At 38.4% G+C, this 15,269-nt stretch overlaps 2 protein-coding genes across 4 annotated transcripts in view; one reads left to right on the top strand and one right to left on the bottom strand.

Annotated features, from left to right (window-relative positions):
* The window catches only part of RPF2 (ribosome production factor 2 homolog), a 242,505-nt gene extending 240,861 nt beyond the window's left edge, over window positions 1-1,644 (bottom strand). The window contains exon 1 of the mRNA XM_048937275.1: window positions 1,641-1,644. The gene's annotated coding sequence lies outside the window, so the exon portion shown is untranslated. The remainder of the gene's footprint in view (window positions 1-1,640) is intronic.
* Window positions 1-15,269, top strand: part of SLC22A16 (solute carrier family 22 member 16) — a 38,910-nt gene that overhangs the window by 14,502 nt on the left and 9,139 nt on the right. For all 3 annotated transcript variants that reach the window (XR_007375409.1, XR_007375410.1, XM_048937268.1), the window contains exons 2-7: window positions 4,182-4,658; window positions 6,683-6,800; window positions 8,618-9,167; window positions 10,728-10,855; window positions 11,216-11,325; window positions 11,806-11,905. Coding sequence is in view for 1 of the 3 variants with exons in the window: in XM_048937268.1 (XP_048793225.1) it covers window positions 4,182-4,658; window positions 6,683-6,800; window positions 8,618-9,167; window positions 10,728-10,855; window positions 11,216-11,325; window positions 11,806-11,905 (1,483 nt within the window). In the remaining 2 variants the exon portion in view is untranslated. The remainder of the gene's footprint in view (window positions 1-4,181; window positions 4,659-6,682; window positions 6,801-8,617; window positions 9,168-10,727; window positions 10,856-11,215; window positions 11,326-11,805; window positions 11,906-15,269) is intronic.

The following is a 15,269-nucleotide window of genomic DNA, read 5'->3' as shown; positions in this document are numbered from 1 at the left end:
CCTGAGTGTGGGCCAAAATACAGACCCAGGATTTTAAGGCTGGGAAGAGCAGTGATGTGTCCTAGGACACCCAGTTGTTCAGAGGGAGGGGGCCTGGCTAGCAATGGAGCAGGGAGCATCTCTGTGTGCCCCCTTGCTCAGCACTGTCTGCTGTTTTAGCAAACCTCTGTCTACCACGTGTCTGGGCCCATGGCTTTCTCTGTCTTTTGTCAATCTGCAGCTGCCCTGGCAAGAGAAGTTCAATGTGTCTATAGTACTTTTCCATCCCACGTATCATCCTCCTTACATACTTTTCATGCTTTCTGTATATTGTCACTGATGGCCTAATTAACTCCTTTTTGTTAACTATGCAAGTTATCCAATTTCCTGACCTCTGTGCATTCAGGCTTTCTAGAAACAAAGCTCCTGGTATCCACAGGAGAAACTCACCAGTTCACAGGGTTGAGCGTTTCAATCTGGCATTGGCAGAGAAGATGCCATCAATACACTACTGTAGTCAGCCATGAATTTTGCCTTCACAGCAAAGGTGAGCTTTCAGGTTTTGGGGTTGTACATATTTTCAGAGTGAGCCCTAGCCAGCCCATTGTGGAATTTTACTGGAGAGAACAGTAGGGAGCTTTTACAGACAGAAAAGCAGCCACTCAGTGCGGAGGCAGGGCTGTGGGTTGCCTTCAGCCACTGGTGCTGCCAGACACGTCTGTAGCTTCACATCCAGCTGTATTCTCTCCTATTCCGGCTTCCTCTGCCTGCTCCTTGGCTTTTTTATTCAGCTGAGAGAGGTTAAAAACTGCAGTGCAGTCCATCCTTCAGGATTCAGCAACAGCATGACTACTTATTGTAAAAACACACTTTTCACACACTAGTTAGAAATGGCATACATTATGTCTGTTACCACCCCTCTGGAATTCTATTTTACTTTTAGTGTTTGCTTAGCATAGGTGCTACAAATGAGGTAAGAAAAAAAATTACATTGTAGAGCAGATTTCTTTGTTGGAGCTGAATAAGATTTTTGTAACACTGAAAACTGAAGAACATTTTTACAAGAACCAGTTACATCTAGTTAAAAGTTAAGCCCTTGAAAGATGGGAGAAATGTTGCATGACACAGATATTTCTGTAAAATAAATCCTTTATTGCTTTTTGTAAAGGTGGACACTGTTCAGTAGGGCACAGTGGAAAAATGAGGAAGGGGTAAGGGATTGTAACTTACTTAGTTTTACAAAGCAACCAGAGGGGAAATCTGATAATTCTCTATGAAAAAATGATAAAAGACAAGGAAGATTTATTCAAGGTTGCACAAGGATGTTTCATAAGCGGCTAATAATCTCACATTAAAAAAGGGGACGTGGAGATTAGATTTAATGAGGAATTTTCCAACAGAATGCTTTGACAGTGGAGCAGTCTGTCAAAATGGTTATTGAAGTGCAATCATAAAAGGTGTTCAGGAAGATATACGGTGAAACTCTCAAGGGTGAAGTTAGTGCAGAGATTAGCTAGGACTGATCAAAATTACAGCCCTGGTTATGCTCTTGGGATTTAGGTTTTACAGAAATAATATAGTGCATTTGTTCCTGCCATCTTCTCAGCCTATATTGACAGGCTTTTGTCTTCCTTCAAAGCTCTCCAACAAGAAAGAGCATAAATGTCTTTTTCTTTCTCACTTCTATGGGCTCTAGAAGAGAGGTGATGAACTTGATGTTTCCTATGCTGGAAGAGCTAATTAGGAAGCTCAAGATGAATGTATGGGAGTCTGAATTTATTTTGTTTTACCTGTGTCTGGGAAATAACAACTGGGCTGTCTGACACTACAATTTCTTCATGTGTAATGACAGATATTGCAAATACTGAGCATCCTGGTTCCAGGTATACCACTCTTTATTAGCTAGTGGAAGATGTAGTTGCATTGCTTCTAGGGCTTTAATTTGCTGATCTGCTAGAGGTCATCTAGTTCTGATGTCATCCCATTTTGCATCCTGCAACAGTAGCCCAAGTTTCTGAATTAGCTCTTGCTCTGCTATTTTTAAAAATAGTTTTTCTCTTTTGTTGAGAACAGTTGCAATTAAAATAGCACTGAAGAAGATAAATTAATAAATATTACTAACCATATTTCTCTGTATTAACAGGGGGACAAAGGATAACCTTTGTTTTTTGGGTGGTTCAATATTGTTCAAAAGCCTTTTGGAGCAGTTTCACTCTTGCTTATGGGTAGCTATCTAGTTCTCCAGAAGCTGTTCTGACAGAGGATTGATAGGTTTAAGGGTTGCTCTGGTTATGTCCAGTTTCTCTTGACCGTCTCTCTCACACTTGTCTGATGGGAAAGAGCACAACATTTGTGAGAGTCTTCAAGAGGGAAGTGGAGCCCAGCTTACTGAGCTGCCACTGTGAACTTAGCCATCTGGCCCTCTCCTCAGACTGCTGTGGAAAAATCTGTAGAGCTATATGCATACAAACAAAAATGCATACAAATAGAGTGCAAAGAAGGTGGAACTGTGCTCTTTGCAGTAGTGTCCAGTGCCAGCACCAGAGGCAATGGGCACAAACTGGAACACAGGAGGTTCTGTCTGAACAGCAGGCAGCACTGCTGTGCTGTACGGGTGACAGATCTTCCCAAAGAGGCTGTGGAGTCTTCTCCTTGGAGATTTTCAAATGCCTGCTTTTGAAAATCCTGCTCTGGGTGTCCCTGCTGGAGCAGGGGTTGTGCCAGATGGACACAGAGGTCTCTGTCAGCCTCAGCCATCTAGTGATTCTGAGAGATGGGGATGGTGAGAGGAGTTAGACTACACAACAGAACTTTTCCATTGAAAAGATTAATTGAACACTGTACACAGCACAATGTATTTAATTACTTTGGCTCTGCGTTGTTTAGAAATTCATTAGAAATTGTGATGATAGATGATTAAAAGTCCTAGGCTAGGTTGTGTTGTAAACCTTATCAGAAGAATTCAAGGCTAGATTGCATTCACGTTAATAGGGGGTGATGTGGAATTTGTGTTTGTTACAGGCATGTGACATTTCAAGGCAGTTGTTTTTTAGGCATAACTTCAGCAGAGACAGCCTCTGACCATGTTTTAAAAAGCTCTATTTTGTTTCCTGCTATCCAGATCCAGCGTATGCTGCATTAAGGATGTATGTGTAGAAACTCACCCAATGCTTCTTCAAATTTGTGCAACTGGTTGATTTCCAGTAAATAAAAAAACGAAAGGAGAAACCAAAGCCATAACATTTTGTTTTGTTTTGTTTTCCCTGAGCAAATGTTTTACTAATTCTGTGCATAATTTTAATAGTTATTAGAGGAAGAGATTCCTTATGTTTAGACTGTAAGAATCTCCTAGAATTTGCAGTGAGTGATAATAGTTTACTGCAAGTCTTTTGACATTCAGAATATGTGTGCATTTTATACAGAGACTTGCTTGCATCTCAAGCATATTTTAAAAGCTGTTAAAGTGACAAACTTCAGGCTATACATAAAACATTCTTTTACTATGTTTGTTTTATGATACCATCTTTATACATAACTGCACACTGCTGAAGCCAGATCCCCCCCCAGATTTACAGCTATGTTTTTTTACAAAGCTTTTCACCCTTCAGATTCTTCCTCTACACGCCTACATGTATTATCTCTTCGTCTTTCTGAGATGACAAAGCAAGGTAGAAGATAGATGGAGTAGAGGTAAAAGGATACAATTAAGAGAAATGAAGGGCATAATGTGTTTGCTTTGTGCTATTTGACATGCGTATCTCTATCCCTGAGGAGCCGAGATTGCAACATTCTGGTTTCTCTGACCATTCTTGTAACCTCAGGTCATCTTTTCGGAGATTTTGATGGGATGGGGTTGGAGCTGGGAGGTTGCTTCCAACTTCACACTGAAGCTCAGAATTGATTCTTTTTAAATGGTCTTCTCTGTGCACTCATACACATAGCTAAGAGCAGTATTGGCTTTTTGACAAAAGAGATATCTGGTATTTCCAGAGGACAGATTGCTTCTTTTCTTATCACTGGTTTCTTGCAAGGCCTAGCTTATCTTGAAGCCATGCTACAGAACAAACCACTGGAAATAGATAATGCTTCCATTTACAACTTTGTCGCAATCACTGGACTGATCCTAGCAAAATAATTGTGTTGATGGTTTTGTGTCTATAAAAAGCTTTCCTTCAGTAAACCGTTTTTACTTCCCTTTGCAGATTTCAAGCATGTGTGTATTTTGCATCTGTCTTTCAAGCTATGTCGTGTGGCATCCATTACTTAGCATCTGTGTTCATGGCTGTTACACCTAACTTTGTATGTGGGATCCCTGGAAATGTGAGTAGCGTTCTCTTCTACAACTCCTCTAAAGCAAGTCTAGAGGACATCTGGACAACGTGGACATCAACAGAAAATTACATTGTAGCCCAGCTGGAAAATGGAGAAATCTGGGAACTTAATCAATGCAGCAAGTCCAAACGAGAAGTCAGTTTTGACTTAGCATATGAATATAAAGGCAACAAGTCCATATTTTCTTGTTCTGATGGATTTCTTTATGACGATACAAAATGGAAGAGCACTGTTGTTACGCAGTGGGATCTGGTCTGTGACCGAGAATGGTTGGCAAAATTAATCCAGCCTACGTTCATGCTTGGAGTCTTGGTTGGAGCGGTGATTTTTGGTGACATTGCTGACAGGTAAAGTGTCATCCTCTGAGCACTGTACATTCAGACTGCAGTAACTCTGTGCTTGTGTACCTGTTCTGTTGTTTTCATTCATTGTGTACAAAGTCAGGTTTCAATGTTGTTTATTCAGAAAAAGAAACTCAGTTTCTTGTTCATATAGCAAGTACTAATTTTCCAGTGTCTTTGCTAATCATTTGCTTTTGGAATTTATTTCCTGCTTTATATTATCCATTGCTCTAGGCTTGGTCCCTCAAATTGCACTGTGCAGCTAGCATTTTGTCCAAAGACTTTTTTTTTTTTTTTCTTTTTTTAAAGAGGAATGGTAAAAATATCAAAAGTAAAACCTGGGAGTAAGTGTTCTTGTTTTCCACGAGGAGAGATTCCTCATGATAGCGTTTGTTTCTCTCTGGATATGCCGAACTGCTTGAGGACTACAGGAGGATTAAAACCCATGTATTTTGAAACAAAAAATGACCTGACCTTTATCACAAATACAGCTCTCTGGGACTAATGCAAAGGCTTTGAGGGATTGAGCAAGCCCATTTTTTTTTCCTTGCTGCTTGATTGCATTCTTTGCCTGAAAGGTGAGATTAAACTTCTGCCTCCTGAAGGTTAGTCCAGACAGAAGTAAAAAGGGTCACTGCTGCACTTTGCTGTGGTTCCACCTACTTACCAGCATGACCAGAGCTCTGCCTGAACCAAAGGAAAACCAAAGCAAGCTCAGGGCCCCCATCAGAGCAGTCCTGTGACCGCTGTGCCAAGGCTGTCCTTCATTTGGCCCCTATGGTTCTGCCTCCCCTGCTGTTTTCTGAGATCGTGCACTGAGAGTCAGCTTCACAGATAGTCTCAGAAGTGGCAGTGAGATCCAGGATGCCTAGCTGTGCCTGTCTTCTCATATGACATTTAGTTTCCTAAGCTACACTGTACTGTCCTGAACAGTTTATATACTTGTATTTTGATTTGAAGACTCCTTTAGTGTTATGCATCTCTTTCTCTAGAGGAGCTTGTTCGTTAGGTGGAGGGTGAAGATATGTTCCACAGCAAACACTATGAGGAGCAAAAGGAGGCCAAGCACGTCGTTCTCTGGTTTTCCTTCATTAGTACAGCATTTTGGTCTGGCAATGTGGGAATGCCAAAAGATGATCTTCCTTTAGTTTGTCTTCTGGAACACATGGAATCAATCTTTCTTCTCAATTCAAGGCTTTGTAAAACCTCATTTAATACAAAGCCAGAATATAATACCAACATTTGTTCTGTGTGTCTTTAATAAGCCATTGCTTTATTAATTAATACCCAGGCATGATTTATGAAGTTAGGTTCATATTGTTCTCATTTCAATTAATTTAAGCCATGAACAGTCAGTTGAGATAATACATCCTGAGTTGCAGATTTACAACTATGGATTTTACAGCTGAAAGTTATTATTTTCTGACACATTCTGGCTGGTGAGAAATAAGTTTGTGGGTTCCTCCCATTCCCAATTAACAGATTTCCCAACAGAAGAGCCAGCTGGGACCCACTGGGATCTCTTCTGGCAGGGGTCATAAACCAGATGTGTGTAATAACTCCTTCCTCACACATCTTCCTGGTCAGGGCTGGTGAAAGATGGTGAAAGACCAAATAAAGAGTGTGCTGGAAAGAGCTATGAGGTGTTGTTGTTTGCAAATGAATATCTGAAAAAAGCAAATCTTATGTACTGACTTCATAAATAAGACAGAGTAAATCTGCAGGTTAGTTATTGAGCAGTTAACCTTGACACTGTTATGTGAGCAATATAATGTCACTAGAGTTCTAGCAAGAACTCTAGGAGTTTCCATTTTCCTTGAGTTTAGTTGGAATTATTGAAAAGAAATAGAAATTTTCTTTCACATATGGCAAGGAAAATACAGGAAAGTAATGCAGAGTGTTTTTGGTGAGTGAGAGCCTTAGGTACAGTATTTTCAGACTCATTTCCAGACAGGCTCTCTGCAGTTGCAGTTTTATTCTGACGGAATGTTTATGGTTGCTCATCATTTTATTGCTGCTGTGCTTTACAGACTGGGAAGACAGCGCGTTATGTGGTTCACAAGTGCTGGTCAGTTTGTATTTGGCATCACAGTGGCATTCACGTTTGACTACTACAGCTTCGTGATTGTTCGCTTTCTCCTTGCTATGGTAAGAAAGGAGCTCACTGGCTCTTTCATGTGTCCTTTCCTTCCCCATCTCAGGAAAACCCCTTTTTTTCTTATTTCCTCTTCTACTTCATTATTCTAAAGCCCCATCTGTTGCACTTATTTCAGCAGAGCAGGGAGAGTCTGAATGTTCTTGGACCACAGCACTTTTCCTCTTTGAATTAATAGAAAGCATCTGTATGAAGCAGTGTTTGGTACCTCCTCCATCCCAACCTCTGCTGGACTGGTAATTAAATACCAAGTGTGAGCAGTGAACTCTGGTTTTTACATTGCAACTGGCATTGCATTTCTCCTTGCTGTTACAAACGGAGTACATATTTCTTAAAATAACAAATCTATAATGAGTATGATTTTTTATCTCTGCCACTTGCATTGATGGAGGAGAGATGCACTTTTTCTCTTCTATGCATCTCTTTGGTCTTTTAAACTACATCTGAAGTACTAAATAAATAGGTAGACATGTTTAGCACTTAGGTGTTCATACTGTACTTAAGGATGCTCCAGTATATGTGTCTAAGTATATCTATACATACATAGATATCCATATATCTATATAAGGTATACATGGTAACTGATTTTTACATCCAAAAGTATATTAATAATCTCTCATTATACAATGCATCAAGACATTAGAAAGCTGTCAGAAGAAAAATGATATAAGTTACTTAAAGGAGGTTGGAAATTTGAAATTAATCACATAATTTAATATATTCCTGTGGGCAGTCAAGAGAGGACATTGTAGCTGGACCTGCCTTTGCCTGATTACAGCACAGAAAGGTTTCCCAGCAAGAAAACTGCATGGGGATTTCAGCCTTGAACAGTGATATCACCAGGATTCACTTCCCTGGTGTTGATGCTAGGGGCTGTGGTAATTTATAAAAGCAAAAAACTGACCAAACAGATGCCATGGGTCTTAACTGCCCACTGGGAGTAGATTTGAGAGGAGATGTGAAACTGTAATCCTTCACCACTGAGATCAGTGCAGCTTTCCTGTAAGCTTCAGTGGGTTTACAGACAAGGGTTTATTAAATGGAAGATTTGTAACCAGAAAATAGATTTTTTAATTTGAGTAATCAAAATAATATACTGGAATATTTTCTAGCTAGAATTCTAGACTTGTTCTGAAATGTTTTAAGTTAACAAGAGTTTAGAGTATTACTAGCAAAATTGAAATACATGTAAGATATATATAAAGATATATATTCAAAGAAAAAATCCTTCAATGAAGAATATGTCAGTAATTCCATTCTATTAGTATGGCTAGATCTGTATAAGAACCTGTAACTCTGAAAATGTGCTTCTCTTCCAACTGTAAAAATTTGATATAATGATATTTACAGGAGTATGAAAGGTAATTCTCAGCAAATGTGCTGTCTGTGACATGCAGATTAGTATTAGTCTACTTAAAAGCCAAGGTTGAGGTTTTCAAAAGTGGCAGTTACTTTGGGAGACTATCTTCCTGAGTGCCCAGTTTGTGATGTCGTTAAGGACTTGATTTTTGGAAGGGATGACAGCTAGTTAGGCACTTTTTCAGGTGTCTCTTACTGGCTCTGCACACTAAAGGGAAGCATCCTAAAGCACATCACGTCTTAAAACCCAGTTCCCAGGTATTCTGAAAGTTTGAGTGAGGTTTTTTGTCCAAGTGATTTGTTTTCAGGTTTGCCTTTTTTCTGTTGCTGAGTAACAGGTCAGCGCAGTGCCAGTTAAATGTACTCAAATGAGGAATGCAGTTACCTGTTGCACAAGAAAAGTAGATAAAAACCTCACACTGTTTTTTTTTTCTCTTTCTCCATTCCCCAGGTTTCAAGTGGCTATCTGGTTGTGGCTTTTGTTTATGTGACTGAATTTGTTGGCATTAAAGCACGAACCTGGGCTTCTATGCATGTCCATGCTTTTTTTGCTTTGGGAATTATGGTTGTGGCACTCGTGGGATTTTTGGTTCGGACCTGGTGGGTGTATCAGATATTTCTCTCCATAGCAACTCTTCCCTTTGTCTTGTGCTGCTGGATGCTTCCAGAAACACCTTTGTGGCTGCTATCAGAGAAAAGATATGAAGATGCACAAAAAGTAATCAATATAATGGCAAGGTGGAACAAAGTAAGCACTTCCTGCAAAGTGTCTGAACTGTGCTCAGTCCAACAAGATGACCCAGGCACTGACAGAACAAGTGGCAATGGTGCATCCTCAACCAAGAAGCACACCATCTTAGATCTGTTTTGTAATTGGTACATTGCAAGAAGGACCATCACGATCTGGCTGGTCTGGTTCACTGGGAGCCTGGGGTACTACGTCTTCTCCCTGAGTTCTGTCAATCTAGGAGGCAATGAATATTTAAATCTGTTTCTCATAGGTAAATAGTTTTTGTACTTTATTATTTTTCTGACAGAACTAGAACATTAAATTCAGAAATGTCTGGAGATTAGACAGCCAGTTTTTTTAACTTTATTTATCCAACTATGAACCTTGTTCCGAAATTTTCTTGTTAATTGGTCATAAAGCTGATTAATACAAGAAGAAATCTCACTGTTTTGAGAAAAGAACTGTTTAGAGAGAAGAACTGAGAATTTGTTGGTGTACAAAACTCTTTTCTTTTTGTCTTTGTGATTGTAAAACCACATTCTAATTTTCTCCTCTTCATCCTGCAAGCATCTGGCAGATCCACACAAAACCTAATGGCAGCAGACCAGCAACACAAAATGCATATATCATTCTGTTAAAATTAGGAGAACATAGAATAAGTTAAGGCTATAGTCATGTGCAGTCACAGTATGCTGAGTCAGTCTGTACAGAAAATAGATTCACGGTTCTCAGAAGCAGGAATAATTTTGTTTTTCTCAAAAATGTATTTTTAGTCGTGCTATTCCTTTAATTGATCTGACTGTAATATTCCTGTGGTTTATAAGCTGTTATGAAGCGCATTCAAGGCCTGACCTGAAGTTTGTAAAAATCAGTGGGAATACACCATTGACTTCAGAAGACTTCAGGTTGGGCAGACAGCTCTGAGATAGCAGGGGAATAAATTATGTGCTTTGTTTTATGTGACCCAGTGCTCTCAGTTAAGATGTACATGCCTGTCCATGTACATCAACACACAGAAGGACTGTAACTCTTGTGAGCTGAATTTGAGTTGTCACATACTGTAGTGTATTGATAGGCTGGCATGGTGAAGAGTGAGTGCAGTAAGTAACTCACTGTGCCCACCTCTTCCAAAAATATTCAAGCAGACTGATGTAGTGTGACTGGCTACAGCCTGCTTTTACCAATACAAACCTCAACATTTGTTTTCCAGTACTATAGGTGCATCAATATAGTACACGTACTCAGTAGAGAAACACAGCCTATTTGTTCTTATGTTCTTCCCTGACATTACCCTGGACATAGCAAGATTCTTCATGAGCAAGTTGGCTTAAAACATGTCCAGAATGGCTTAGGATCAGTATGATTTATCTGGGGGCATACCATGCTCAAACAGAGTTTGTGAACAGTTCTTGCCAAATATTGGTCTCATATGGCTGCATTAAGTTTTTCTGGAAAGAGACGTTAGGAAGAGAAAATCTACCCAAGTGGGTTACTGTAAGCAGCTGCCCTCTCTTTAAAGCAAGCCTTGCTGTTTTCTGTAATTTTCCACCCCAAAGAGACTAGGAACTGCTCTATGCTGTAAAACCTGTTCCACTTGTCCTCCTTCATCCCCCACTGACGTATCTTAGGCTATGTTTTCCATCATCTGTTGCCATTTCTGTGACCAGATGAATGATCCTAACACAACAGTTGTCTCTAGATTTCACATATTCGTGACATGTACAATCAAGCTAACTTTCTAGATTAAATGAATCCCCATAAAGAGGAAGCTAGAGTTATAAGATGAATATGTGTAATCATGACTTAAAATGAAATAATTTCATACTGACAGGTGCTGTGGAGTTGCCTTGCTATATCATTGCTTGCATTGGGATGGACAAACTGGGAAGGAGAAACACACTCATTCCGTTCCTTATTTTAAGTGCACTGATCTGTGTTTTAATTATGTTCATACCTCAGGTTAGTCATATATTGTTGAAAGTGTTCCTTCAGTAGACATTTATTTTATTGATCCTGAAGTCTGTGGAGGCAGCTGTTCTTTCCAAATCATATGCTTTTAAAATGCAGCTGCCAGTCAAGGATAGATTTCTGTATTTTCAGTACAGACTTCACAGTACTGTTGCTGGAGACAGATGTAAAATGTTCCCAGGGCTTCAGAGAACCAGGACTGGTAAAAAGTTGTGTGGACACTTTACTTGCCTTAAAGAAAAAACGAGTAATAAATATTGCTTTGTGTTTAAAGAAGAGTCATGGATTTAATTCAAGTTTGGAACAGTGAAGTTTTTTGGTAATTTATTTATTTGTGATCTCTTTCAATAGGACTTTAATGTGTTAATTATCTTGGCAAACATGGCTGGAAAATTTTCAATAGGTGTGGCATTTGGCCTTATATACCTCTACACAGCAGAACTGTATCCAACAATTGTAAGGTAAGAATTTTTGCCGGAAGATATCTTTCATTGTTTTGTTGTTATTTCCTTTTCCTTTTTATGCTGTTGTGCCAGAGCTAGCAGCTCTTGACATTAGCAACATTGGTCTAAAAGACAGGAAAGGACGAGTACCCCTGCAGCTAAGAGTTGTCTAGTATTTGCCTGTACAGTAAAATTGTATTAATTTTTCATTTCCTTGGCCATTGATTGGTTTCACTGAGGAACTAAAAGAATACTCAGTACTTTCCTGTATGGTACATATGCCTTTCTTAATAGCCCCAGTTCTTCACTCTATAGTGCATGCTGAATGCTAATCTGATTTTGTCTTCATTTCAGAAGTAGCTGAATTTCACTGAAACGTAAAGTCATATTGTTGAGGCAGTAGCTTTCTAGTATAACTTCAACTCATCTAATGGCTGCTACAATTTCTAATTGCTTTATTTGCTAGAATTCTTATCAAAATATTTGTTTTATTTACAGATCGCTTGCTGTTGGAAGTGGGAGCATGATGTGCCGTGTAGGCAGTGTGGTTGCTCCTTTCTGTGTGTATCTGAGAAGTGTTTGGATTTTCTTGCCACTTGTAAGTATTTACTTCAATTGTAAACATTTCAGGTTCTGAAAATAAGTGTGTGTCACTTGTTTTTTCAGGAACTGAAAGTTGAACTTTTCCTTTGAAAAGAATTGAATGAACCATTCTTGTTCTAAATTTTAAGACTCGAAGATTATTAACTTCCTATTGTTAAGAATATGCAGTAAAGCAGAAGGGAGACTTTGAGTCACTGAAGTGTGAGAAGTTATTGTGATGTGCAAAAATCTGTGTTCATTGGGTCCTTGTATAAATTTATTAAATAAAAATATTTCCCACAAAATTATACTTTATCTTCCATGTAACATTTCAGAAGTGTCTCAAGTCCATACTTCTTTACTCGGCAGACCATGCTAATAACTTACTCTTCATTTTTTTCCAGAGACAGAGTTTTTCCCTTTAAGAAATTCACCATGGTGGCTGTTTTTCTTTATAATATATTTTTTTAGTAATATTATTCTATTTTTCTATTATTTATAACATTCTTCTATTTTTTTTATAATAAAATCACAGAATTGCTCAGGTTGGAAAAAACCTTAAAGATCATCAAGTCCAACTGCATAAAATTCTTCTTTAGCCTTTTCCCTGGCTTCCCTGGGACACTGCACTTTTGGAATAGCCTTCCAAAAGATCAAGACTGTCTTAGACTTACTATGCTTAGTGTTCACATCTATGCCAGAGCATCTGCTTTGTACTTTTCCTTTACGTGAACCAAACTAAGCAATTCATGAAATGGAAAAAGAAAAAAAAAAGAGAAGCTAACGATGATGTTTATGGTAACTTTGACAAGAAACAGGACCTTGGATTCATTAAGCACACTGTAATGTAGATGATTTCCAGGTCATGCTACTATTGGATCCTTATCTCTAATTGCCCCAGGAGAAGACAGGCGCAGACCATTCCTTCATAGATCTTGGGCATTTCTTCTATGTTATGTAGCTTCAAACCCATTTTGGACAAAATATTTTGTTTCTTTCCTGCTCACAATAAACTGTATTTGTTGATTACATTCCTCTTACGCATTTGCTGCTTAGAAATCATGCAGCTTTTCAATACCTTTTTTTTCTCCTGGAAGATAATTTCTGCTGATGCAAAATTATAAGTAATTATGAAGTTTACATTAAGGTTATAAGTGAACAAGAGCTTATTAACAATTTAAAAACAGTTTGAGTTCTTTCAAAACCCCCTGGAATTTGCTTTATCTAGCACAGCAATGTTATATGTAAACTGGATGTGTCAGAAGGTAAAAATACAATAGGATGTGTCTTTGACCTAGATTCTAATTTTCTCTACCACACTGGAATTTCGTGCAAAAAATGGCATTGTGTCCTTTTGATTTTGCAACAACAACAACAACAACAATGAAAACCTTATAGATGCTAGATTGGTTTGAGAGAATTCTTGGGAATTTGTTTCATAATTTAAATTAATTACATTCAATTGTCTTAGATGAAAACAAAGCAGACCACAAAATAATTTATTCCCTCATGCTCCTAAAAACTGTTTTCTTTCTTAGGAATGACCCCATACTAACCAATACAGCATTTCAGGAAAGACACAGAAAACAATATTTGCACAACAGAGCAGCCATAAGGGAGCTTCTCTTTCTCTGGTCAATGTTTTGCTTACTAGCTGAGATAAGCTTTATCTGTGCAGAAGTGCTGCAGTCAAACCACAGATGATGAATGCTCAGGTATGCTGAAGAACAGTGGAAATAGCAATGTGAACAGAGGAATTATTTCAGCTCTGAGCAGCCCTCAGTGTGCAGAAAAGTCCCCATAGTATTTGTGGAGCTGTGTAGTCGTTAACTGTGAATATGTTTTCATTATTAGCTCCTACTATAAAGCAATTGTCAGTTTATTAAATAGGCTTGTCTAAGCATGGTGCATATCTTGCCAAGACTTAGGTAAAGTAAGTGGTTTGGAATGAAAGTGAAATTAAATGGATTACATTTCTGAGTAAGCTGATGTATATCATGTTGACCTATTGTATACACCATGCACTGTCAAGCAGTTAATGCCACTATTTGTTTGACAGTCTGCCTCGCATACAGTTATGCCACCTGTGAGCAATGCAAACACCTCATTTGAATGCCTATAAATTTTGAATAGCTTGCTAAAAATGTAGTTTGTATGCGACAACTTTCGAGAAGAGTTGTAGTTACGGTGCTGCTCTATGTGTGTCCTATTTGTGTTTCTCGGTGGTTCAGAATTATGTTCCATTAGTATTTTAACAGGACCTTGATTTTTCTGTCAAATGCATCACAAAGCACAAACAAAAATAACTCCACTGAGGTCAGTGAAGCCAAATGAATGAAAATCCTGTGTTTTAAATATTTTTCATTGTAGTTGAATTAGGGATTTTGCAAGTAAGATTATGTTTTTAGACTGGTTTCAAGCAATCAGATATGAACATATTTGATTGTCAGGCTAGAAGAATTTCTTGTTCTCAAAAGTAAGGGTGTTATTTTGTAGGGGTATTTAATGCAAATCTCTCTCTCTAGTACAAGTCTACTATCTCCCAGCTTTATACCAGTGTGAAATTAAATTTGTTGCTTCAGGTAGTGAAGAAGACTTAAAAAAATGGCAGCACATCTTTTTTGAAGTTATTCACGGTAGCTGTTAGAAACTGCTGGATGCCACCGAAGTGCTGGGAATAATTTGAGAGTTTGACTAAACTGAAAGTCAGATTTCAAATGAAGAGTCTGAAAAAGCAGTGACTTAAACACACACAGCTGCCACATTAATTTTGGTGGAGCTTAAACATCCTTAAATATTTTGCACAACAATACACTTCAATCCATAAACGTTTAACTCTTGGCTATATCAGGAAAACATTTTCTGATGCTGAATTACATATGGACAATGTTACACACAGACATAACATACACATACTGTGTGTGTTTGGATCACACACAGGGCTAGATCCTGTCAGATGCCACATGAAGAGTAACGTCCAGTTTGCTAAAGACTTGTTTTGAATTGTTGTAACTTCACTGATAAGTTTGGATACTGTCCCTGAAAAAATAGAAAAAAGAAAAAAGAAAAGAAAAGATGAAGTTTGAAAAGTCACTTCATTAATATGCTGTGATTTAACTGTTTCATATTGTCTTTCATAGGAAGCACTGGAAAATGCATTGTAGATGAGGTAGAAGGGAAACAGAGGGAATTAGCCTGGGGTGCAGCAATAGAGAGCTGAGATTAAAGGCAGGAAAGGTGGTGTTGTGCAGGTGTCCAGGATAGTGGGAGTTCACAGGGCATAAGAGGCAGGTTCATGTGGAAGGGAAACACTAGAAGAAAGTGTCTGAAAGACCATATGGAACAGAGAAGACATACATCTACAAAGCACAGCGTTGTTT

This window comes from Lagopus muta, chromosome 2 (genome assembly GCF_023343835.1).
Source record: "Lagopus muta isolate bLagMut1 chromosome 2, bLagMut1 primary, whole genome shotgun sequence".
Lineage (NCBI taxonomy): Eukaryota > Metazoa > Chordata > Aves > Galliformes > Phasianidae > Lagopus > Lagopus muta.
This window is presented reverse-complemented; position numbering and strand designations above follow the sequence as displayed.